A 24,363-nucleotide genomic window follows, 5' to 3' on the forward strand; every position below is an offset into this window, starting at 1 on the left:
GAGGTGCTGTTACAGCTCTGGTACATAACTTATAGGTATGAGAAGTAGAAATACTTCTGTACACCCATGTGAGGGCTTTAGAGCAACATACCCTGGAAACATGGATGCTGACGCGACTCCATGAGCACTATTAAAAACACACACAACTGCCAAAAAGGTACCCTATGTACAACAGTAAGTTTTTGTGGCCTCCATTAACGGCCCACTTCAACAACAGACCAAAGGGGAAAACACAGGGTCCTATGTAGTGGATACAGGTGTGTCCTTGTCCACCCACACTTCCCGCATTAACTGCAGTCCTTCAGGGCAGTTCGTTTCCTGTCGGGGCAGGAAGTGGGAAGGAGGGTCGTGGCACCGGGCGATGATGTCACAGGAAAAGAAAGACATGATTGTGTTGTAGGGGAAGCACAGAAAAATGAGTAAGCAGGCGTTGAGCGGAGCTGGATACATGTGTCTCCAATCTGTGACATCTTTAATTAATCACGCCGATCATAAATATTAACACATGTAATGTAAATATAGCTTTTACATGACCGAACGCACATGAAAGAAAAGCAAATATGACACACAAGCCACCACACAGAGATTTTGTTGCTCAGAGTGACACACCAAATTAACTGGGCAGATCAGTCTACAGTATGCCCTTAGGCATTTATAAAGTGCTCATTCACTTATACTGTATTCAATGATGTTATTCAGTTCTAATTTTGCAATAGTTTATACTATTATCATCTATTCTACTCTACCATTTTCAAATGATTTGATTAAAGGCTATATTTTAAATTCCAGATAAACCAGATCATACCAGCTGGATAGTCAGCATCACATCCAATATGGCATTTTTAAATATCTCAATACATCAAATTAGAAAAATAAACTGTATATGCCCTAAACTGATATGCCTGATGCATGTTACATATTTTCTTAGTTATCTTACAGCAAAATAATTAATATAAATGATCAGAATGATGGTCAAAATGACAGAAATAATGATAAAACTGTATTTTTCTGCAAGTTATTAAATTGACTTACAATTTAAAATCATAATGAGTATACACCATTACATAAACACAGTGTGAAGTCTGCTCGGAACTACATCGGCACGGAAAAGACGCACCACCCATCGTGACTCATCAGAGACTCCAGATTAATGATTAAAGATGCATTCCACTCATTCTTGTGTCACATGATTAGATAACATCTCAAAAAGTGATTTTATCATGCGTGCTGTGAAACACGGCGAGGCGGAGACCGTCCAGTGCGATGATCTGGCGGTGACCCCTGACTCACGACGCGGAATGGATACACTTCCCCTCATTGGACTATTATCTGGAGAACAATGTATAGACTGCAGGGGACTTATTGATCAGAAATGTCCCGGCAGCATCTCAATCTCCTTCTAGAGCCAGATAAGGCCTTAGCAGTGACCCTGAGTGCTCTTGTAAGGACACTGAGGTAAACCATCAGTCAGCTGATTGATGGTTCGCTACAAAGCTGATTCGCGCTGAGTGTGCATTAGTATTGATCAGTGAATTACTTTTAAGTCAAGTGCAACTCAAAAAGCCTCTGTCCTTGTGCAGCGACCTCTTCAGTGATTCAATGCAAAAATCGGGTGATGTCAGACTCAAAAGAACCTGCTGTCTTGGTGGAGCTTTAACCTGTGGTGAAGTTATTGTTGAACTATCATTTACACACTGCTTTTGTTGTCCCCCCCCCCACTCATTCACCCACCCACCCACACAAACACACATGTTGAAGTCTGCTTGTGATTACAAGGAGCTGATCTCCTCCACTCAATGGGATTCTCTACGGTCCGTGCAGCGAGCACTCTGCTCTGGAAAAACCACACATGGTGGGAATTACGGAATAATGCTGCGTCAGGAATGTTCCCACGATGGCCAGTGGGATCTGATGGAGGTCCCACTGGCTGGCGGGCTGCCAAGCAGGGGTTTATGGGTAATGTAACACACACATACAGAGTTCCATGATAAAATGCCTCTTGTGTTAGTCTACACTTGGACCTGTTCTCCGTGCGCTGGATCAAAAGAGTCCTTTGTGTCAAAGATCATTTGAACACATGTGCGCCGGTTTCATTTTCACTGCACAAGAAAATCGCTCTGCTCAACTCACAAAACTCATCATTGGCACAGCTTGCTCCACAGCTGATCTGCTTAAAAAGACAGAAATCTCTCTTCTCTTTCACACTGTTTTATTCCAATAATCTCCAGACGGGATTCGGCGACAGCAGCGAGGGGCGAGGAGGGGGTCAAGCTGACTGACCACAAATATGCCAGTAGCCCAAAAGCCGGTCGTGATGCCAAACTCAATCTCAGTTGAGTCACAGGGTTGGGTTGTCTGTGTGGCACGTGGGTCAGATAATCAGGAATCACTAGAGAGTGAAGATCAGTGGAGCAAAGAGAGATTAGCAAGCTACTCAGCCACTAACTTAACCCAGAGAGGCAGTCAATAGAAGCTGGGGCTGACTCACAGAGCTGCTGGGGTATTAGTCAATGAGATTTAGCAAGAGGCAGCCACACAAGCACGCTCACACACACGGCTATTTTGTGAGATTAAGCCTGCAGGTTTGAGTGACTGTCAAGGGATTCTCTCACAAAAAATGTGTCAATCCACTGGCACGGCGGTGAGCACGGCTGCTTTCACTTGGATTCTCTCTGCGTTGTAGGTCACTGCTTCTACTCCAGATTCCTGCGCTGTCCTACACGAAACCCTAATGTAAGAAGAAAGAGGAGTGGCCTGCCAGCATCAGTCTGTACAGTAAATTCAGAATGCGAGCTCGAAGCCAAGTGTGAAGTGTGACTTCCAGACGTTGGCGGAGGACGCAAGGAGAGAAGCGAAGAATGACCTCAGTGTTTCCAAACCGCTGTATTTCACATGACATCAGCTGCACCGAAGAACTTTTTTTTATTGGCTTTTCACATAAACTTCTCTCTCTCCCCTGTCTTCTCCCTTACCCCTCCATCTGATACTTCTTCACCCTCACCAGCTCCCATTTTTCACCCCTTTCCTCCCCTCCCACAGGTGTTCTTCCAATTCCCTCCAGAGTATTTTTGGCAGCCAGCTCAGTCGTGGAGCGGAGGACATGCCAGCAGGCCTGCAAGTGACGTGTGTGATGTGTGGTGACCCTTGTGGCTCTTGGCGATGCGACAAAGGGGACGGGCTGCTTTCCAACCCCTCTCGTTTCCCTTCCTCGAGGTTTCACCGCAACGCTTAAGTACCGCCTGCACGGTGTCGCTACTTTCTTACAAACATGAGCCGGGCTAAATGACATGATTACGGGTAGAGAGTGAAAAGCTCCAGATCTGAGGAGGGGAAAGTAGGCTGCAGTGCATATTTAATGGCAAAACAAGCCTGTTCAGCCCCAGTTTTTGGTGTACTGCTAGTTCGTGGCTTGAACTGAACACTTGAAACAGTTGGAAGGTTTAAATAATGTAAGGGTGCGCCCCGTTTTCTCCTTTCGCTGTACAGTCCTTTTCTGGAGTTGCAATTCAAGAGGGTGACAACTTAAATCCAGCGTGAGGATCAGGTCTGGAATCTATTTTCTATGCGTGGATCCAGATGTGTTTGTTCCAACGATTCAAACATACACGACCGCCACTGAAACCACACATGCAAACATGACACCCCCACAACACAATATGATGCTAACCTCCCTGAAGAGACACCCGGAAAGAACACTGTAATCACCATCATCCGTGACTTTCCCTGATTGTTTTATAATGCCGCTATTGTTAGTGTATGTTATAAAAATGGAATCCTCGCTGGATTCGACTGGAATGTAACCCGCAGGTCAGTGCACAACCACATCTATACAGAGGCCATCTAAACACTTTAGGCCGAGAAGCAGGCATTTCACAGCGGGGTGAGGACACACACACACTGCAGCGTATGCATCTGTGTGCGCCTCTCTAAAGGCTGTGCCCGACGGGCTTTAAGTGTTAACAGAGACTGCAAGAAGGCAAACAAACACATCGACCCGGCCAACACACGCACATAAACAACAAAGACACGGAAACTACTGTTATGGTTTCATGAGAACTAGCTGAACTCTGATCAGCTGGAGAAGCAAAGAGGACACAGGAACTAGCCGTGTTGATGTTTTTCTCCCAGGATATAAAGCAACCACAGTCGTGTACTGCTGCAAAGGCTTGTCCATTCAGGATAATTCAATTAAGGACGCAAAAAGAGCGCATGTGAGAGCAATACAGAGAGTAGGAAATAAATCCACTTTCTCCTCTCCATATGTAATGCGTACGCCAGGCAGATCATACATCACCCCCCAGTCAATAATGAATATTTTTTTATACAGCAGCCAGACAGCACATGTGTGTTTCCTCTGACTTGGCACTTTGTGTGCTCTTATACAGACTCTCTCTCTCTGAAGCACTCCTGCTTGCCTCGAGCAATTCATGTCCCGTCTCCATGTCAAAGACCCATTATCCGTAGCCGCTCACTCTACAGTCTGTCCATCCACGCAGACAGGCCGCCCCATCCATCAACCCATCCTGTGACTGTTGTGGTGGAGCTTTAACAGGACTTTGCTGCAGATTTCCAAGGCAGGTGTGGTAGAGAACGAAACTCGATACCATAAATCACTGCCTCTGCGCTCTCCCCTCCGATACCTGATGTGGTTGCTGGAATTCTAGACGAGAATTCCCACTGGGATGAGATTCCACCTTTTTCCAACCTTTAGTGCTAAGATCAGTTTCAGGGCGATTACTCGACTGTGTGTGACTTACCTTTAAAAAAAGAAAAATCAGCCTCAAAGCTCTATTGTGGCGTTAATCATGCTGACTGCATGATTAACTGCACCCCTGTGTGGCAGAGAGCAACAATCAAGACAGTATGTTTCACAAAGGACCCCACCCCCCTCTCTCATTTCCTGTCACGTGCACTGCTGAGTTAACAATGACTGAACCCCTACAATAGTGAATGGACCAGACCATCTGTAATACAGTAGGGTCTTCACCAGCAGCCAGCGGTGAGAATCAGCCACCTGCCATTGTCAAAGTCACACTGATTAATAGCTGCCTAAGCTGCTTAAACAAACTGCACAGTGAAAGACGTGGCGAACAAAAAAGTGATGATAAATGAATGAGCAATGCAACAGGCTGGGCGAGTATCACGGCACATCAGATCAAATATAGGAAAATAGATCATGGAAAAAGTTGACATGAGACAGAAGTGCTTACGTAATTGAAAAGGTGGACCAAACTCCATTTATGACATCAGCCGCTCTAAATCATAGAACTTATTTCTAGACTTGATTTTCTACTGATGCATACAATTTACACAGGGACACATCCAATGTAAATGAAGCAGAGGTCTTATTTTCTCAGATGACAGGGGCTTCAATAGACCAGAAAATTCAATGCAGCCACTTTTCTTCACTCAAAATCTCTCGCACTCTCTTTCAAACTAAAAAATTATGACATGCAGAATGCTTCAGGAGAAAGCTTTCACCCAATGGCACAGATATGAGAGCTAACATGGCAAGGAGATGTGAATTGTAGGTCAATCCTTGCCGTGCATATCTTCAGTTGTCTTTATATAGCGGTGTGTGCACGCCTGTGCGCTTCAGTGCACCTGCTGAACGAGGACCCAGATCATGTATTGCCCTGAAAGGAGAGGAGGGTGCCCTCCTTCTGCCTGCTCCAATCAGTAGTGCAGCTGGAGATAGAGAATTTATAGGTTTAGCACAAGCTACTTTTCCTGCTGCCGGGAAAAAAGTGATAGAAAACAAAGCAAGTGAAAGTGTGTGCGCAAGTTTTTAAGGTTGCGCAGCCTTATCCTTGTCAAAGAATCGAAATTAATCATCTCAAAAGAAAAGGCCGCATGTGGATGCTGAACAACTGATTTCCTGCCAGAGAGGGCATTGATATAAGATTCTAAGTATGTACAAAAAGGCCAACAGGAAGAGCGGCTCGCTATCTGGAACAGTAGAGTTTTCGCAGCCTACAGGCGGGCCGGCTAGCCATTTGTCTTTGTTTCCAAATGGCAGGGGCAGCTGCCACCAAAGGTCAGCAAAATGTTACCAGAACAAGGCCCTATACAGGCTGGGACCTCATGCCTGTGACAAGAGGAGGGGGGCACGCCCGAGTGGAATGAGACATGGACACTTTCGCTCTCGTTTTCACTTGCACACAGCACAGGCGTGATGTGGCATCTTGTTTGGCGTCGAGGAGCTGGGCCCTGCTGCAGCTGGTGGCTTCCCCCGCCACTCCCGTCTACTCTCCAGGGCTCATCCCGAGCTAAGGTGCCTGCTACCTGCGTGGGAATATCAGCTTACACTCTCCCCTCCGGCTCTCCGTCAGGGTTTGTTGAAGGCTGCGTTTGAAGTGGCGTCCACCCACTACCCTCCTTTACCCACCTACACCCCTGGCTGTAACACAACCTGGGTAAACTTACACCAGCCACCATTGCTACTCCCCCCCCCAATCATCTCTGGAGCTTTTGTGCAGGATAGTCTCATGCCCAAGGACATGGGTGGGTGGGTGGATGGATAGGCGGAGGTCTGACAAGGCCCTTGCAACTCGCACGACAGCGCCAAGGAAACGCTGACAGACTAGCACGAAGAAGATGCTAACACATGCACACACACACACACACACACACACACACACACACACACACACACACACACACACACACACACACACACACACACACACACACACACACACACACACACACACACACACACACACACACACACACACACACACACACACACACACACACACAGTCTCTGGGGATCATTCTTCAAACCCAAAATTTCTTTGACAACTGTTTTTCTCATCTAATCAACTACATTCTAAAGAAATCAAGCGTACACAAAAAAATGGATGAAAGGGAGCAGAGGGATGGATGGAGGAAGAAAAGCAGAAAAGGTTTTTCTTCTTCGTTCCTTCTTTTGGCAAAACACGACAGAGCGGATGAATGAGAAAACCATGTTTCTGGTTATTTTTAAGCTGATGTTTCTTCCAAAAAGTATATATACACACACACACACACTCTTTCTGGGTTCTCTTTTCAAAAAGCCTTGAGAAAGAAAGATGACAGTGAAAAATTCCTGACATGTGCACTTAAACAGGGGCAGTGAAATGACACGCTCCTCTTTAACATATGTTTTACTTCTGTGGCTGGAAATTTAATCCATGACAGAGCTTTTTATGGCTGAGCTGTATACCATACAGCCTGGAAGCAGTGAGTGACTTCAGGGCAATTGAGTCTATTGAGAAAACATTGTTGCTATAGTATGATCCTAATACATGCGGTGCGTGTCCGCTGTTACTTTCAGTTGATTAAATGTCTTCGTTTGTCACAAAAACTTGTAGTTCTTGGCGAGAATTTGATATGAATAACGATGCTAACTCAAACATGAACTCGCTGAACTTACACGACATGATATTGATACAACCGTGTCTTTTGGAATCTAGCCGCAGGCCTAAAATAACTCTCAAATCTACTTCTAACATAAAAAAAACCAGAGCAAATATTTCCAAACCTTCCATTTCACATAACCAGCTGATAATTAAGAAACACATTCACATATTGGAAGCAACACAGGAAACAGAGCCGCTGTAACAATGACCACAGGAACAAAAACATCACATTGCTGGGGTTTCCAGATGTGCTTGAGGGCATCACGCGTTTTCTGCCCTCTTTTATGCCTCAAAAACTAGACAATGAGTGATATCTGACTCCAAACTCCTGCTATTTTCCTCTTGCAAAAGAAAAAAAACAACAGTATAACAAGCTTAAAGGCATCTGCCCAAGGGGGAGCGACCAGAGGGCCAGTAGTTATTTTCAACCCATTAACTGCACTGTAAGCGAATGGGTCGCATTGTTGCTGCACTGTCTCCATGCCCAGAATAATGTGCTTCGAGTCTAGTGCTTTGTGGATGCAAATCAAGCGTGCCTTAAGGACACAGACGGTCTATTATAATGCCACTGTGGGGAATAAAGGCTGGGCCAAGTGGCTTCTTCTTAGTGGCTTTGTGTGTGTGTGTGTGTGTGTGTGTGTGTGTGTGTGTGTGTGTGTGTGTGTGTGTGTGTGTGTGTTTGTTTTGCTGTATTCAACCCTGAACTGAAGAGATATAACTTTGGCAGTGCAAATAGTACCGGCACAGGGAATGTTTACTGGGTGGAAAAGCTGGGCTCATATGGCAGCCAGCCAGACAGTGGCATGGTGTGCAGCCCCTACAAATGACCTTTGAACCCCAATGTCAGTCAAGGGTCATTATCTCACCAGTGTTAATGTCAGAAGAGCTCCGGCTGGAAAGGGCAACGTAGTTTGACCTCAGTGGAGAGAGACTTGTTGTTTTGGGAGTTATTTCTGCCAGTAAAGCTGCAGCAGCAAAGTGTAAAGATGTATGCAAACTGAAAAGATGTAAACAGGCTCTACATGGTTACTTATATGTCAGAAGCATATCAACAATTGTCATTAGGAAATATCAGCTGGTGCCAATTTCAAATGCTTCATCAGCTTTCCACAATGGGAAATGTAATTTGGTTTGGGGAAACTATGGAGGTCAAAATCATACCAAGAAACCTCTTGGAGAGAGAACTGCTCCTTTGGTGAGAGGCAAATCCAAACCACCATTTACTACAAACAAGCTGCATGAAGATTGAGCAGACTCAGGAGTGGTGGTGCACCATACCATAAACAACATCTTCATGGAAGAGTCAGTAGAAGACAAACCTAACGTGCGTCCCCATTATAACATCTAACGTCCGAGAGAACTCTTTGGACACAATCAGCAATAAAGGAGCAGCATGAAAAAACACCTTGACAACCGTTAACATGGTGATGGATGTATCGTGCTTTGAGGTTGTGTTTCAGCCAGTGTCACAAGAAAGATTGCATGGCCGTAGAGACGAATGGGTTCCACTCAATACCAGCACAGTCTGGACGCAAACATCACGTTATCTGAAGCTGAAAAGAGGACGACTTGTACAACAGGATCCTAAACACAGTCCACTGACTTAAACATAACTGATAATCTGTGGGAAGACCTTGAAAGAGCTGTGCATGTAAGACAGCCTAAGAATATTGGAGAAGCCTAAGCAAGGAAGAATGGGAGAATAAAAAAAAAGATTAAAAGACTTAACTGGCTACAAAACAGTTACAAGCTGTAATAACTGCCAGAGGGAGTGTTACTACATACTGAATATGTAGGGAGCCCAAACTTTTACACATGCCATAAATTTGTTTTGATTTTTGTTCGATTTATGACGTAAAAAGTAACTTCATTCATTTTTGTTGAAACATTATTATTACATTGTGTTTTGCATATTCTAGAGGGACTGTTTACATCACTAGAATATGTTATTAGTCAATGGGTGCCTTAACTTGCATATTCTTGTAAATACAATGTTTTAACTTTTCCACTGGGCTCACTTTGTAATTAAAACTACAAATCCATCGCTGTTTCCGTGTAGTTTAGCAGCATATCTACAGGCTGGAGTGGAAGGGAGGTATTAAACTGGGAATAGCCACTGGTCAAACTGGCTTTATCCAACCTGCAGCCGGTGGCCTCATCCCAACAAAGGGAATTAAAACACAGTTCAGGAGCTGCAATGAACGAGGTGGCTAATAATGACGTGAACCCAGCCCCACACACACACACACATCACTGATTATATATATATTTATGTAGGGGCTGATTTTTTTTTTTTTTTTTTTTAAAGACATGAGATGTGGCATTTCATAATCCCACCAGCAGGATACAAACATTAGCACGACAAAAAGCATCGGCCATTACCAGCAGCTGAACAGGGTGGAGACTGTACATCTCTTCTGCTCACACAGATGCAGGGGGGAAGAAAATGAGCTTTTAAAAAAAATCATACCCCCCTCCTCCTCCTCCTGCTCCCAACAGATCGGCCACGAAGGGCTCGGCTTTACCAACACAAGTAACAAATACATCACAACAATAGACTTCCAATTGTCAGTGCCATCATGAAAGCTGCGGCTCTTTTCCCAGTCGGCCCAAAAACGCTGCGCACCCTTTCTCCCCCAAGAAAGGGATTGTTCAATGGCCGCATAGGGGGTACAAATTAACCCCCCCCCCCCTCACCATTCAAACAGCCGGCCACACCACACTCAGTCAATAATATAGCCTATCACCAATGAATGGCTTGTTTTGTGGTTTTGTAGTAAACATACGGCTCCGTCTTCTTTCCAGAGGGCATAACTGAAAGCAGTGAACAGTGCAGGCATATATAACATGATAACTGATATTTATTGATTGATGATTTATATTTTCAGTGTCGGAATTTGCTTTTACATAAGGAAGAGTACAAAAATAATGTGAATTAAAATCTTACTTACAGTCACAAATGGGATTCACAAAGAGGCTCCTCTCCTCCTCCTCCTGTGTTTTCCCTAATGGGAGCAAATCTCACAACCCTCAAGGAGAAAGGAAGAAGAGGAACTCCTGGTGAAAGATATGTTTTTTTAAATTAAATAAAAATCTACTTAAAAACTGCCCGTCGTCCTCATGTTTCACGCGTTGCCTCGTCTACATATACAATCCCATTCCTCTTTCCCATTCTTCTCTCCTGGAGCTGCTGAGGAGGAGACACGCTGCGCCTCTCCGTCGTTTCCTGTCCAGCCCAGAACCTGCGCGACGTTCACTGCGTGTGGGAAATATCTTATAATAGGGATTGAATCAGAGAGGAGAATGAAGTAGCTGCCTTTAAGAGTGGAAATGGAAGCGGGGTGTTTTTCAGGCTTGCCCGAGTTGATCAAACGACACATTGTTGATAAATTTCCTGCGTATTATTTGCTTCAACATTTGCCCACCTTCATCCTGTTATTCTAGCTGCTTCAGTGCAAAGTCATTCAGTGCTGCTTTTTTATTTTATTTTTAAATGTGTTTTTTTTTTTTTTTTTTTTTTACAATAAAGCAACATACAAACGTTGTTACATGGGCACTTTGCGTCACCTAAAAAGCAAATGAATGAGAAATGTAATAAGTGTGCGGTGAAATGTAGGACTCTCTGAAAAGCGATGAAGGCAGCATCAGACTCCAGCAGTTGAGTGAAGCAAGCAGCCACATTAAAAGCACACAGGAGCTCTGCATGGGTTCATGCTGATGCTCAGCACCACCAGACAAAAAGGACATGTTCCAGATTAGGAGATTATTGCGCGTCCTCCATATGGACACACGGAATTACTGACCTCTCATTTATTTAGAGTTAGAATTACAGACAACATTTTGGAAATTCTACACCACACACATAAAATAAACGTTTCTATCCTTTCATAAACTATAATCCTACTTTGAACTGTCAAACCTTGAAGTGAAACATTGTTGTAATTAAAAACCGGTGTGGCAAATGGACACACACCTGGTTTGTAAACTGTAATCAACAGGCTGATCAAAATAAAGTGATTTGTTGCCATCTAGTGGAGCAAGAAAGCTATTGCACCTTCACCTCAAACTTATTGTGTAGATCAGTGGTTCTGAAAGTCGGGTCCGGGGACCCCTAGGGGTCCATGAGGGGTTCCAAGTGGTCCCCAGCAAAAAGGGGAATAATTTATTATCACTATAATTATAATATAATGATCATAAATAACACAATTACAGAATGTTTGACTGTTTTGGCCATGGGTTGTATGCACTTTCTGTAATTAAACATCTAAAAGCAAAAATCTTCAGATGGGGCACCCTGGTCTCATTTGTGTTTGTGTGTGTTAGAGAACCACTGGTGTAGATACAGCCCCGGTCTTGTTACTTTCTCTCATGGCTGGCAGCACAAACACCTTTTTTTCCTCACTGACGGATCTAAACACTGTACATGTGTTTTACTCAGTGACTCATACAGAACACAGAGTTTCTTGTTCACCTCTCTCTTTGTCTTTGTGTGAGGTAATGAAACATTTGGCAGCGACACAAAATGTCAGTTCAAACCTGATCTGTTTAGTTTGTCTCATTGTGCTCATTGAACCTTTCCATGCGGTACACTGGGTCATTGCACTTCTGGCAACTCACTCGACCTCCGTCTGTGGCTGTAAAATTATTCTCCTCATACTGCCTGAACACGTACAGCTACAGAGCAGAAAATACAATTTGGCAAAATACAATGGCAATGAAAACACAGTATTTTCTATTATCTGTCTATTAGTGCCCACTTGTGCTCCATGTTAGAATGTCACATAAATTCATGTTCCTTCACAATGATAGCATTAATGTACAAATTAGCTCAACAAACACCTTTACCAGTAACACTTGTATTGTAATGATACAAATAATATACTTAAGTAATGTTTAACTAAAGCATGACCCATGATTAAATGAATGAATTAATCAATACAGGATTTATCATACATTCCTGCTGCTGTGATGTGATTAGTTCACATTTAATAGATCATCACTTAAGGAATGTTAATTCACGTTTTTTCATATAATTATTAATATACGACCAAATGAGCTGGTTTTCTCTTACATAAAAGTTTATTTCAGGATCATGCATGTGCTCAGCTGCTTTAATAAAAAAAAATATTGCTTCATATTTCTATGAAAATAGACCTAGTGGAATTTTTGACACATTTGGTGTAAAAACATAATGGGTGGAAAATGAGTTGTTGTTTTTATTTGTGTTGATGTTGAAAGCAGTGGAGGCAAAGATGCACTAAAACCAACATCATCATTTTTACTCTGGTGCTATGTTGTGACACCTGAGTCTCCAGGTACACATCAAGTTTTTTCCGATGAGAGGAGCTTACTGAAGTCAGGTTAGGACTTTTTTATGAAACAGGGCAACAGATTTCTAATGAAATCTGCAATGACACTGTTACTTTAGCTGTCTTTGTTTTCTGATGTGGGAGTTATTTTCTGGTTCTTAAATTGTTGTAATGTGTTTTTGGATTCCATAACTGTATTTTTTATGTTGAATGTCTTTGTGTTTTCTTTATGTTTTCTTTGTCTTTTAGCATCTTGGGACCATGTTGGAAATTAGTGTTTTCACTTTAACCTGCTACCCTTTAGATTTTTTTTGTTTTGTTTAATTTATGAAGTTGATTAATCTTAATCAATCAATCAATCAATCAATCATGTAGCAGGTACCAACTGACAAATTAGAAGAGAGTGATCAGACATGTTTTAGCTCATCAGTAGTGCTATAGGCCTCCCTAATAACCAGACAACTGAGTGTGTATTCTCATAGAAATATGATGCTATTTTTTGACGATCTATTAAGTGTGAACTCATCACATAAAGTCAAAGTGACTTGATCATTTGATAAAGAGCATTCACGATACATCCTGCATTCCTTTATCTATTAAATAATAATGAGTCATATATTAGTTAAACATTACCTAAGTATATGATTTGTACCCCTCTTACAAAGTGTTACCCCCTTCACCACAGTGCAGCTGACATTGCCACAATTGTTTAAAAACTTACAAAAAAGACTGAACTTTTGTGCCCAGGACAGATAATAAGAACAGTATTTTCCTCTGATGACTTTTTGGTCTAAACGAACACAGTCTTACATAAAATACAACATTGGGTATCAAAGGTCATACACCCTGGGAGAGAGCGGAAACTTCAGAAGAGGAGGCGTTTGCTGCCACAGGATGTTTTCCCTCAGGGGAGGGTGTGTGATCTTCAGTCGCAGCAACATTGTGGGAGTGATTCAGGTTGAGACAGATCGAGGATGTGATGCAGTACAGTCAGAAAGACGCACGCATGCAACCAGGGCTGATGATATCGGGGTAACGAATCAGATCTCTCTGCAGCATACAGTTGATGAAGTTTTGCTGGAGGAGCTTGAAGTTGTAGGTGATGAGGACAGGTCTCGAGAGCATCACTCCACTGGAAGCAGACTCGCACGCTCAATAATGCAAAAGATGAAGATGAGTGTTTGCTGGATGTTCGTGATCCTCCTGGGCTGCAGGTTGTTGCATGCATCTCAGTCTCAGAGCACCAGTATCTGCAAACGTAAGTTGTAGAATTCTAGCTTGTATCGGTATGTTTTAGTATATTGAGTATATAGTACGCAAGTAGTAGTGATTACTTAAAAGTTGAAATAATTTGGTTGAAATTTCTATTTGCCAGAAAAAAGAAACGAATCATTTGGACTAATTTCAATTTACATTATAGTGACTAATCTTTCTCTGACACTATGACAGTGAAAACACTTTACTGTGCACTATGTGGTTAGAGTGGGACTGTTCGGTTTCCCTTGTAAACACACACTGAGGTTTACATTTGCAAAATCAGTAGAAAATTGAGTATCAATGTATTTGGATGATAGATTGTGTAATTACAGCAGTGGATATGTAGTTTAAAGTCAGTTTATCCTCAGTTATTGACTGTTTATCTGTTTATTACTACCTAAAATTACACTTTCTGTATAGTTTCCTAATGCCTGTTGAATACATGTATTATTGAGTTGAAAAACATCTTAATATGAACAGTTAGCAGATACCACAAAAATAGGATGTGCCAGAACTTTAGCTGTTCTCACACAGACTGCTGAAAGTGTCTATTTCAACTGTAATCCGTGCAGCAGCTATAGCGCCTAAAAAAAAACCACAACCTGAAGGCATACTTGAGTCAGTCAGTGCCTGACTCAAGTATGCCACTCACATGGCAAATGTCTGTTTTTCACTGTGAAATGTGAGGCAGGTTTAATGTGCCTAGATGTGCTGATATTGAACAAATTCCGTGTGGGGGTGGAGTTGCTGTGAAATGACGAGTTTCAAAGCCTGAATTTCAGTTAGGGGAATTAAATGCAAATAAATCAATCTTTGCAGGAGCTGTAGCTGTAAAGAAGTCATTTCCTTTGCAAAGGTTTCTGGTGTTGGTTACAGACAATGAGACAAGCATCCTGACTTGAGCCACTGTAACTTCTGTAGCTCTCAGCTTAGTACATTGTTTCACTTTTATTTTTAAAGTTACAGTGTTTCAAAGGACAATTTCACAACTTTTCAAGTCTTTGAAACAAAAGTCGAGAGCTTAATTGACCATTTAAAAGGTTTTATTTTCTGTTATCATTCCTGTTCATACTGACCATCAGAAGATCCGTTCATAATGCATTTATAATGTAAGGGATGGGGGACAAAATCCACAGTCCTCCTTCTGTGCAAAAGTGTATTTAAAAGTGAATCTAAATATTTTCTGAATATGAGGCTTTTTACAGTCTTTTTAGTGCCAAAGTCCCTCTTTTTGTTACTATACTTCCACCACAGATCAACAATAAAACCCAGAGAGGGGGAATTTGATGTTAAAAAGACTGTAATTGTGGCAGATATCCACTTAACTCAGACTGCTGAAGCTTCATACGTGCTTCAGATAAACTTTCAAATGCATTTTTTGCACAATATGACTGCAAAATGACAGTAAAAGTGCATTTGAAGCGGATCTTTTAATTAGCCAGTAAGGACAGGGTGAATGATGATAAGGAAAACCTGTTTCACTTGTAATTAAGGCACTTCACACCCTGAATCACTATCACATTTATCTCCACAGACAAGCTGAAAACTGTCTGTATACCTGACAAACACAATGTGTCCATTCCTTGCCCGGATATGACTGGTGAAGACTTTGGATATACCCTTTTTAAGGACGAAAAAGTAATTCATAATCATACATGCAGCCTTGGAAAAAACGCTTTAAACTGTAAATTAAACACCAGCATGGGTGTGTTGCTTGAGCGAAATAATTCGTCAGCTTTCATCCTCACTGGAGTGACTGCCGAAAACTATGGTATCTACAGATGTGAGGGCATGGTCACGTACCCTCCTCCTTATATAAACGATGCATCTGCTTTGAGGATCCTGGTGCTTGTACAGGGTAAGAATTCCTAAGAGGTACAATCTATACTTTTTTTGCATACAGTAAAGTACACTGAATAATTTCTGATTATGTTTTTTTCCCCTAGGATACCAATGCAAGGTAAAACCTGCACCATGTGAAATCAAACATGTAGTTCACAGACTTCACTGGATTTGGATTTCTGTGGTTGTAGTTACCTGCATCTACAGCATAGTCGTCACCATCATCGCTGTGCTCAACTATGTAAGATATTTCTCAAACACATACAATATTTAAAGAGTATAATCATTATAAAGTCATTTCTTATTAATTCTTTGTCCCTTTAACACACTGGATTATGCAAAAGAAGCAATTTAGAAATGTGAAATTGAATCTGTTGTTTTCCAGTTCATTTGGGGTTACAAAGTTCACACCAAACAATACCACCTGAAACCACAGTGTGTGAACTTTTTACAGTGGGACAATATAGTAGAAGTGAGGTGCTACAATAGAGCCACACCTAAACGTTTACATACTGTGACCTTCTTCCCACAAGCCTTCAACCAAGAAATATTTTCAGAAATCATATCTTAAAGTTCTCTTCCAGTCAAAATGTGCTTTTCTTCTCATTCCTTTCATATTATATATGATATATATATATTTTTTCATATTTTAGTGATCTTGTGATTTTGAAAATGCTTAATGTCTTAAATTTGGCTCTCACTGGTAGCAAATTTAGCCACATACTTCATGACATGGCTTCACAATTCAGTGTTTTAGAAATACTGAACCACTTGATGATTATTGAGAATTGAAAGTAAAACCTAAGTTAATTTAGATATTTTCCACCCCAGCTGTTGTATTCTATCTTATTTAAGTTTAAAATAGCTGTGTCTCAGAGTTTCCAATCAAGATGATCTAAAAACTTTTCTCCTCTTTGCCAGGATTTTAATTCTGCTTGTGGAAATTGTATTTATCCATTTTTTCCACTTTTAAATGAGAAAATGTTAACTTCCCTTCAGAATACCAAGTTCTTAGAAGGGCAGACAGACATGGTGCCGTTGTTCTAGTTGTCTTCATGTGTCTTACAGATCAAGCTACGGCATTCAGACTCCCAGAGTGACTACATGAACACCAAACCCAGAGCACCCAAGGATCGCAAGAGGAAGAGAGGCTTAGAGAATCCTATACCACGACACTTTTGATCACCTGTCCATCACCTGACCCTTTGACCCTGCAGTTATCCCCATCAGCTGTCTCCATAGAAACAGAAGGTGGTGTCCTCGTAGTAGCTTTCTCTGACCAGAATATTATATATGAGTGAGGTTCGTTTTGTTTAGTGTGTCTTGTTTTAATCGGCATAGTTGTTTTGTGTCTACACAGCAGAAGTAGCAGGTCCTTTTCTTTTTTTCCCTTTTTTACAGATGTGGTTGTATGAAAACAGTAAAAATAACTTACCCAACATCGGTTTTGCTCGCTTCCTGTTTCACTCACTGACTCTGCCTGTTTCTCTCACACACACACACACACACACACACACACACACACACACACACACACATACACATACACATACACATACACATACACACACACACACTTGGAACCCCTATCTTTGTGGTTGAAACAGAAGGCTGTCTGAATGAGGGGAATTAACCACACTCAAAGGGTACATGAACGTTGCAAATCACTGTCACCTCATTCGGAGAAGAGCGGTCACAATTTCAAAACAAAAGCTACAACAACATATAAATACACTGACTAACATCACATAACTCACTCTTTCCAGTTTGTGCCCTTATCACTAAGAAAAACAAAAAAAACCCATAAACATCAGAGCGTAGTTTAACATTGCGGCGGTTGATCAGAACCAGATACACAAGGAGACACCAACACTTTAAACAATAACAATCTGCACCATTTCCTGTCTTCCTCCCTCTACCATTTCTCTCTCCCCTACCTCGTGCTTTTTTTGTGCAGATGTGGCAGCTTCAAAGAGACTCCACATTTACCTTGCTCACCTTGCAGTTTCTGTGCACTTACTGCAAACGCACACACTGGTTTTGTTGGTTTCATTCGGCAGCATAGTCTTACTCATCAACTACCGCAAGTGTCAAGATTAACTAATTCTTTCTGTTAGGTTTGTAAGTCATTTAAGGACTTTGACAGAAAATGCTATTCGGAGGCTCTCATACAAGTTTTATTGGAATACTTTGGGATAACTTAAATATTTCAGCTTTTGCCTTCATCGAAATTGCGGCTTTTTACTGTAAATCCAGCGGAAACATTTGGTTCAGCCGTTATTCAAGTTGGTATTCCCACACTCACTGCATGCAAACCACTACCCTTTGTACTTTCTTTCTTTATGTAGAGTTAAAATACAATTACTACTGGCAATGAAAAATGACCCAACTTTTAAAATGATTCGCAGAAGATCACTTTAATCACACAAAAAAACAATTTATTTAAATACTTCAATATATTTATGTCTTCTTTATCATTTGCAGAGCTTTAAACAGCCCCGACAGAAGCTGTGTCATCATCATGATTTCACAGGTACAGCTCTTGGCTCCTATTTTTTTGTTGCCACCTGTCCTCATGATCCCAGTTGCTCTTCTTTCCATTGTGTGTCTGATCTTAGGTGTTCTGGAAAGATCCGTACCCTGAGGAAATCTGTTCTCTCTTCCTCAGGCACGGACTGTAGCTCCTTTTCGTTAAGCTGGAGAAAGGAGAGATTAGGATTAGGACAGAGTAAACTTCTGTAAACACCGACACTGCTTCCATTAGCAGCAGTAAAACATTTGAATGTATGTCAGCTTCATTTATTTACTTAAATATCATTTTTGGGGGTTTTTCCCTCCCAAATATATAGATAAATACTCCATTACTATATGAGTTTTACCAATTATGAAATTTAACTGTATGAGTGCAATTGCTATAAAAGGTTTTGGCAGAAAACAAAGTGAGAAAAACAATTCTTAAGTATAGAAATGTTATCATCAAAACACCTGATAAACGAGCCAAAACTTTGATGGTGTGACTCACCAGGACAGGATTATATCCCAGGATCTTCAGATGGCGAATCTTGACAGCCAGAGGACCACGGGGATTGGATGTACCGTAGCAAAATGCAGAGTAAGGTGTGCAAATTACTGCGATTCTAAGACATCGAGACAAGAGTTTCTCAGCATTAAAAGGTCAAAATTTGAATTTAGGTACAAGTATGACAGGATGAATGTGGAGGTTTGGTTAGGAGAACATCATGAAACCTGAGAAGTGGATTGTGGCTTTATTGTCAAAAAGACAGTGCTTCGTACGTGTGGCTTCCTATGACACATGCATAAATACACATCTCTACTCGGCAGGGTAACTATACATTTTTTAATAGATTTAGTCAGTTCTTGTATTTTATATTTTTAATTAATCTTTAAAAAAAAATTTCAATTCTATTTTTTAAAGCATAAAGTTATTAGATCAGAGCAAGAATTGTACAGTATAAACAACAAATCACACATTTATTTCTATTTATGTTTCAGCACATCACATCATCTAAACCAGTGGTCTCCAACCCTGCTCCTGGAGAGCTACTGCCCTGCATGTTTTAGGTATCTCCTCACTCTAACACACCTGATTCTAATAATCAACTCGTTATCAAGCCCTTTGAGAAGCCTCAGCTGCTTGATAACGAGTTAGAGTGAGGAGATACCTAAAACATGCAGGGCAGTAGCTCTCCAGGAGCAGGGTTGGAGACCACTGATCTAAACCATTTGTTTCAGCACATCACATCATCTAAACCATTTGGTTGAATATGAGTAAAATACAGCATCAGGCTCAGCAGAAATCTATTCTGTTAAAGCACTGAATGACTAAAAACCGAATCAAAACAAACAATATGTGTGTGCATAAATGAGACAAATGACTACATGTATGATTAATGTCTGGAATGAGATGTAGAGTTGGAAGGAAATAAAACGCATATACAATGGCACGAAGGAGAAGATGGTATAAAGAGTCAATGCAAGGTGACATCCAAACTATTTCAAAGATTGTTAATAAACTAGATGAACTGTACAGACACAACTTTAGAAAATGGAAAAACTTGTGTTAAAGTGACTCGTTCAGAGTGATCAGAGTGGATAAACATTTTCTCTAACTCTTTTAAGTTTCTGAGTTTTTTCCTTAACAACCATGTGTTGAAATGCAAATAAATACTGAATCTTGACCTAAAAGATTAATCTGAAGCTTATTTTCCCATCTCACACCTTTAAATGAGTTTAAAATGGGATGTGGCGTTTAATACATGAAGAGCACTTTATTTATTCTTAGTCTTATTCAAAGTTTAGACATGTTGTGTGCAAAATTGTGGGATCAGATTTTGATAGTTGCTATAACAACATGCGTCAATGCCTGACGTTATCAGAATGGAAAGCCCGAACATCCTCTGTACCTGCTTTCAACAATATCAAACTAAACCCAAAATGATATGACCACGCTAGATTAAAAAAAAAAAAAAGAATTCTCAGAAAAATGTCACAGCAGATTTGTTAAAGGTTGTGTCTGGTGGTGATGTTATCTACTGCAAACTGATGCAGATGTCTTACCTTTGACTGCTCTCTGCTGGTGAACGCTCCACTCCTGCAATGCTGCTCGTTTCAGTCTCTCTTTGGTTTGGCACAGGCTTGGTGATCGTGGCATCTGAGAGTCAACACACACACACACACACACACACGAAGCTGCTTGCTAGTATCAGGGTTTCAAGACTGGATGAAAATATATTCTGAAGCCATTTTCAAGTTAGAGAGATAAATGCAGACACAGTGTACTGATTTAGGTGTAAATGTCAAATGTATGACACAAACTGAAAATGTCTATATTCACTTGTGGCTTTTTATATGATTAATTGACAAGTTTTCAAAGCCTTCCTATAGAAGAAGAGGCACAGACAGAAAAAGAGAGTGAAAGCTTTTGAAGGGATAAACCCAAGCCTAAACTGTCACAATTCACCCTGAAACTCTAACTTAACCCTATATTTATCTCTTTACCTATGAAGTAGAAGTCCTCCTCCACCATCATTTCCTGTAGCACTGTGTCTGCCTGGTCCTCCAGCACACTCTGCAGGGACTGGGTGAGCCATGGCAGGTTGAATGACGAAGTTCTGGAGATGGGCTCTCCGAGGACAGACGGGGGGACGGTCAGTGGCACAGGGAGGACGGGACGGTCAAGACGGAGGCACAAGTGCAAAGTCTGAAACATTCGCTCCTGGCTCTGGAGATACTTGGGTGCTGGAGAGAAATAGAGGACGTTAAGATGGATGAGTGATGATGAAGATAAAAAAAGTGGCAGACAATAAATGACGATGCATGCGTGAGTGAGTTGAGTGTCTGACCTGTAGTGCTGAACGACTCCAGTGTGCTACTCTGTAGGAGTTTCTCCAGTGGTGCAGAGGGAAGGTGGCCCAGAAGGCACAGATAATAAACAGCTTTTAATAAGTCGTAACCAGACATCTTGGGCAGATAGGAGTCCAGAACCCGGCTGAGACTGTCCAAGAACCTGGAACAGCGAGGTGAAACACAGCAGAAAGATCAGGTTTTGCAGCCAGTAGTTTTTTTTATATAGCTGTATAAGGGATATGTGCATCAGTTTCTTGATTATCCTACTCTTTACTTGATCTAATCTTATGGTCATATCAGAGATGGTTTACAATATATTTGCTTGACTGTTATGATGGTATAGCCCGATATATGCTATCCTAGAAATACAATCTCAACAACTTAAAGCAATAAGCTGCATGTTTTTAAACCCCAGCCACACAGCCATTGTTCAACCCAGACCATGAAATGCGGCCAAGATGGAATATTTTCTTTTTGTAGCCTCTTTAAAGAAGTATACTGTACAACATCAATGGTCTGTGTATGCGTAATATTTAAAAGATGGAAGACATGCGACTGACTTACTGTTGTCTGTGGTGCTGGAGATCGTGGTTAAGATTGGAGTACACCTTGAGGACACAGAGGAGGTCCCTAAGTGTCAAAACATCCGGGTTTTCGATCACCTTCTCGGCAAACGCCTCCAATAATGCTGTGGGACAGAACATGAGGTTCTCGAACTGGGACAGGAAGAGGATTACCTGCACAGAAAGATGATATTTAGAGTTATATGTGATATGAGCTATCTTGGAAAAGCAGTTCCTACTCTTATGATGTGATTGCAGGTATGAAAGACCTCTGAATGATCATATATGACTCATGGGACGTTGAAATGTTTGTTAGAGTACAGTTGTGTGTTGCAGCACCTGTTTGTTGTTCCATATGTCTATCATGGAGGCGGCGTATTCTGCAATGGCAGTGAGCTGATCAGCGTCCCTGTAGCGCAGCTCTCTGTAGGACTGTAGCACTGTAAGCAATCTGCTGACTGGGATTCTATTGATGTTTTCTAGCAGGAAGGACAGATAGAACAAAAAAGGTGATGAGGCAGTTGGCTAAACTTTAAAATAGAAGCATAATTCAATTTTTAAGCTTACTGTGGCTCATTACAATGTATCTGCACTGACAACGTTGCAAAATATGCCAAGATGTTTTCCAATTTGTGACCATAATTCAAAAGTCATTTTCTATTTAACTAGCATGAAGGGTTTTACCTATTATCTTCTTGCTGCAGATGTCCAGCAGTGGTTTGGAGTAGAAGCCCATCTTAGTCAGAGTACTGATCATGTGCTGGTTGTTGGGAAGGCTGAACTTATCCGTCATTGATAAAGCCTTTCCCTGGAGGAAGTAGTGTACATAACAGATGGAATAAAAGATGTGACTGGTAAAAAAAAAAAGCCTATATTAAGCCCATGTCAATCAAAATAATGACTAAAATAAACATTAAATGTCGTGTCAATCAAGCTTAAGTGACACCAACCTCTAATTTCCGTTTGAGGTGAAACGGGGCATCTTTCCCCAGCATACGCATCATGATCTGGAGAGTCATGACTTTCTTAATGCTCGGAAGACGGTCCTCAATCACCAACCTAGAATACAGCATTACACATCACTGTAAGATGATGGGAAAAAGAAGTGCTAAAAATGTAGCAAAATATAGAATTTGACAAGCCCGACCTCATGCCGTTTTTAAGTGCATCAACGTTGGGGCTGTCCTCCATATGTTCCAGGCAGGAGGCCACGATGGAGAGACTTTTCTCATCAAAGTCGTTCAATTTCTCCTGTTTATGAAGGATAAAACAAATATGAAGAAACAACAAACAGTAACAAATAAAACTTTGCCTGCTGGTCCATAACCTACCTGGCAGTTTCGGAGGAAAGTCTGGACCACGCGGCTACTTTCAGGCACACCCAGTTTAACCATACCCAGGAGGGAGTATGCCAGGTCCTCATTTCGCATGTGCACCACATTCTTCATGGCTCTTTGCAGCAGGTTCTCAAACGCAGGATGCTCAAACATCAGCTGCAGCTCATAGCGCTGCTGCTCATCTGACATCCTCTTGGTGATGGTCCACATCTGGGTCAGACAGTTGCTCACATGTCTGACTGTAGGTGAGATTTTACAGGTGAGGTCTAACACGTCACAAGGGGAGCCACACTGATGCAAGTGGTCCAAGAAAGGGGATTTGGTCTGACTTGGCTCAGAAGAGGCCTCAGCAGGCAGTGAGAACTTTTCTTCCAGATCCTCATTGTGAATTGTCCCCTGTGAGTAGAACCTAACTGAACTTACACAACTGCTAGATAGACTTGTCTGGCTCTGCTTTGAGCACCAACTGTGTGCTGGTTGATGACTGGGGAGGCATGTGCCTTTGATTGAAGATGTCACTAGGAAACTGCGCTGTTTCCATAGAGACCGGCGGCTGCACAAGCGTAGAGACCACCTTATGACCTCCTCTGTCACCCAAGCTGACTGAAACATTACTCACTGATAGTTTAGGAGACCAAAATGATAGAGATAGAGAAGTAATGGCAACTCTTACTTAGTTAGCGTCAAAATTATTAACTGTTTTAAAATGTATACTCTTGGCCAAACAGACTGTTGAATTATGGTTAAATTACGTGCTTAATTGGCACAGATATTGTACTATAATGCACGCTGCCCACAAGGTCAACACACACTCCAAGCTATTAAACAGCGGCGAGCTAACGGTAGCTAATGATAGCTAAATGACGCCCCCTACCTTATTACTCTAACCGCAGGGACACAGACTGTCCCAGAGCAACACATGGCACTTGCTGGACAGTGTAACATTTGACACACAATGTTTTTTTTTTGTTTTAGCGAAAAGAGACACTAAAAAGTCCAATTTACGTAAGCTTGAATCCTACACGCTGCTTCTTGATGTGTGCACCGGTTTATTTTGTCCCCCTCGTAAGCGGACCACACAACGCACCGTCAAATTAAAAATATATATATTTTTTAAAACAATGTGTGTTGCGAATACAAATATGAATGATTGAAAATATATTATTACATTTACTGTTAATAAAACCAATATGTACGTCTTGACAACAGCTCTCATAGTCGCTGCACTTTTCCCCCCCACATATGTTTTGTTTGCGTTGTTTCCCTCGGACAGAAATAAGCGCAG

The 24,363-nt window shown here is 41.5% G+C and overlaps 3 protein-coding genes across 6 annotated transcripts in view; 1 reads left to right on the plus strand and 2 right to left on the minus strand.

The window, feature by feature from the left end:
• Nucleotides 1-10,584, minus strand: part of raph1b (Ras association (RalGDS/AF-6) and pleckstrin homology domains 1b) — a 39,766-nt gene extending 29,182 nt beyond the window's left edge. For all 4 annotated transcript variants that reach the window (XM_062414693.1, XM_062414694.1, XM_062414695.1 and 1 more), the window contains exon 1: nt 10,355-10,584. The gene's annotated coding sequence lies outside the window, so the exon portion shown is untranslated. The remainder of the gene's footprint in view (nt 1-10,354) is intronic.
• Nucleotides 10,585-13,752: 3,168 nt separating this feature from the next.
• si:dkey-1h24.6 (uncharacterized) lies at nt 13,753-17,298 on the plus strand. Its single transcript, XM_062414696.1, has 4 exons — nt 13,753-13,970; nt 15,504-15,827; nt 15,916-16,052; nt 16,880-17,298. The coding sequence occupies exons 1-4, from the start codon at nt 13,871-13,873 to the stop codon at nt 16,991-16,993; spliced, it is 675 nt and encodes a 224-aa protein (XP_062270680.1). The 5' UTR covers nt 13,753-13,870; the 3' UTR covers nt 16,994-17,298.
• Nucleotides 17,299-18,232: 934 nt separating this feature from the next.
• On the minus strand, nt 18,233-24,107 carry fastkd2 (FAST kinase domains 2). Its single transcript, XM_062414698.1, has 11 exons — nt 23,073-24,107; nt 22,889-22,992; nt 22,692-22,800; nt 22,426-22,549; nt 22,081-22,220; nt 21,743-21,915; nt 21,175-21,338; nt 20,831-21,070; nt 20,390-20,483; nt 18,834-18,948; nt 18,233-18,507 (listed from the first exon to the last, which is right to left on the minus strand). The coding sequence occupies exons 1-11, from the start codon at nt 23,688-23,690 to the stop codon at nt 18,385-18,387; spliced, it is 2,004 nt and encodes a 667-aa protein (XP_062270682.1). The 5' UTR covers nt 23,691-24,107; the 3' UTR covers nt 18,233-18,384.
• Nucleotides 24,108-24,363: the final 256 nt, after the last annotated feature.

Source organism: Scomber scombrus, chromosome 24, assembly GCF_963691925.1.
Source record: "Scomber scombrus chromosome 24, fScoSco1.1, whole genome shotgun sequence".
Lineage (NCBI taxonomy): Eukaryota > Metazoa > Chordata > Actinopteri > Scombriformes > Scombridae > Scomber > Scomber scombrus.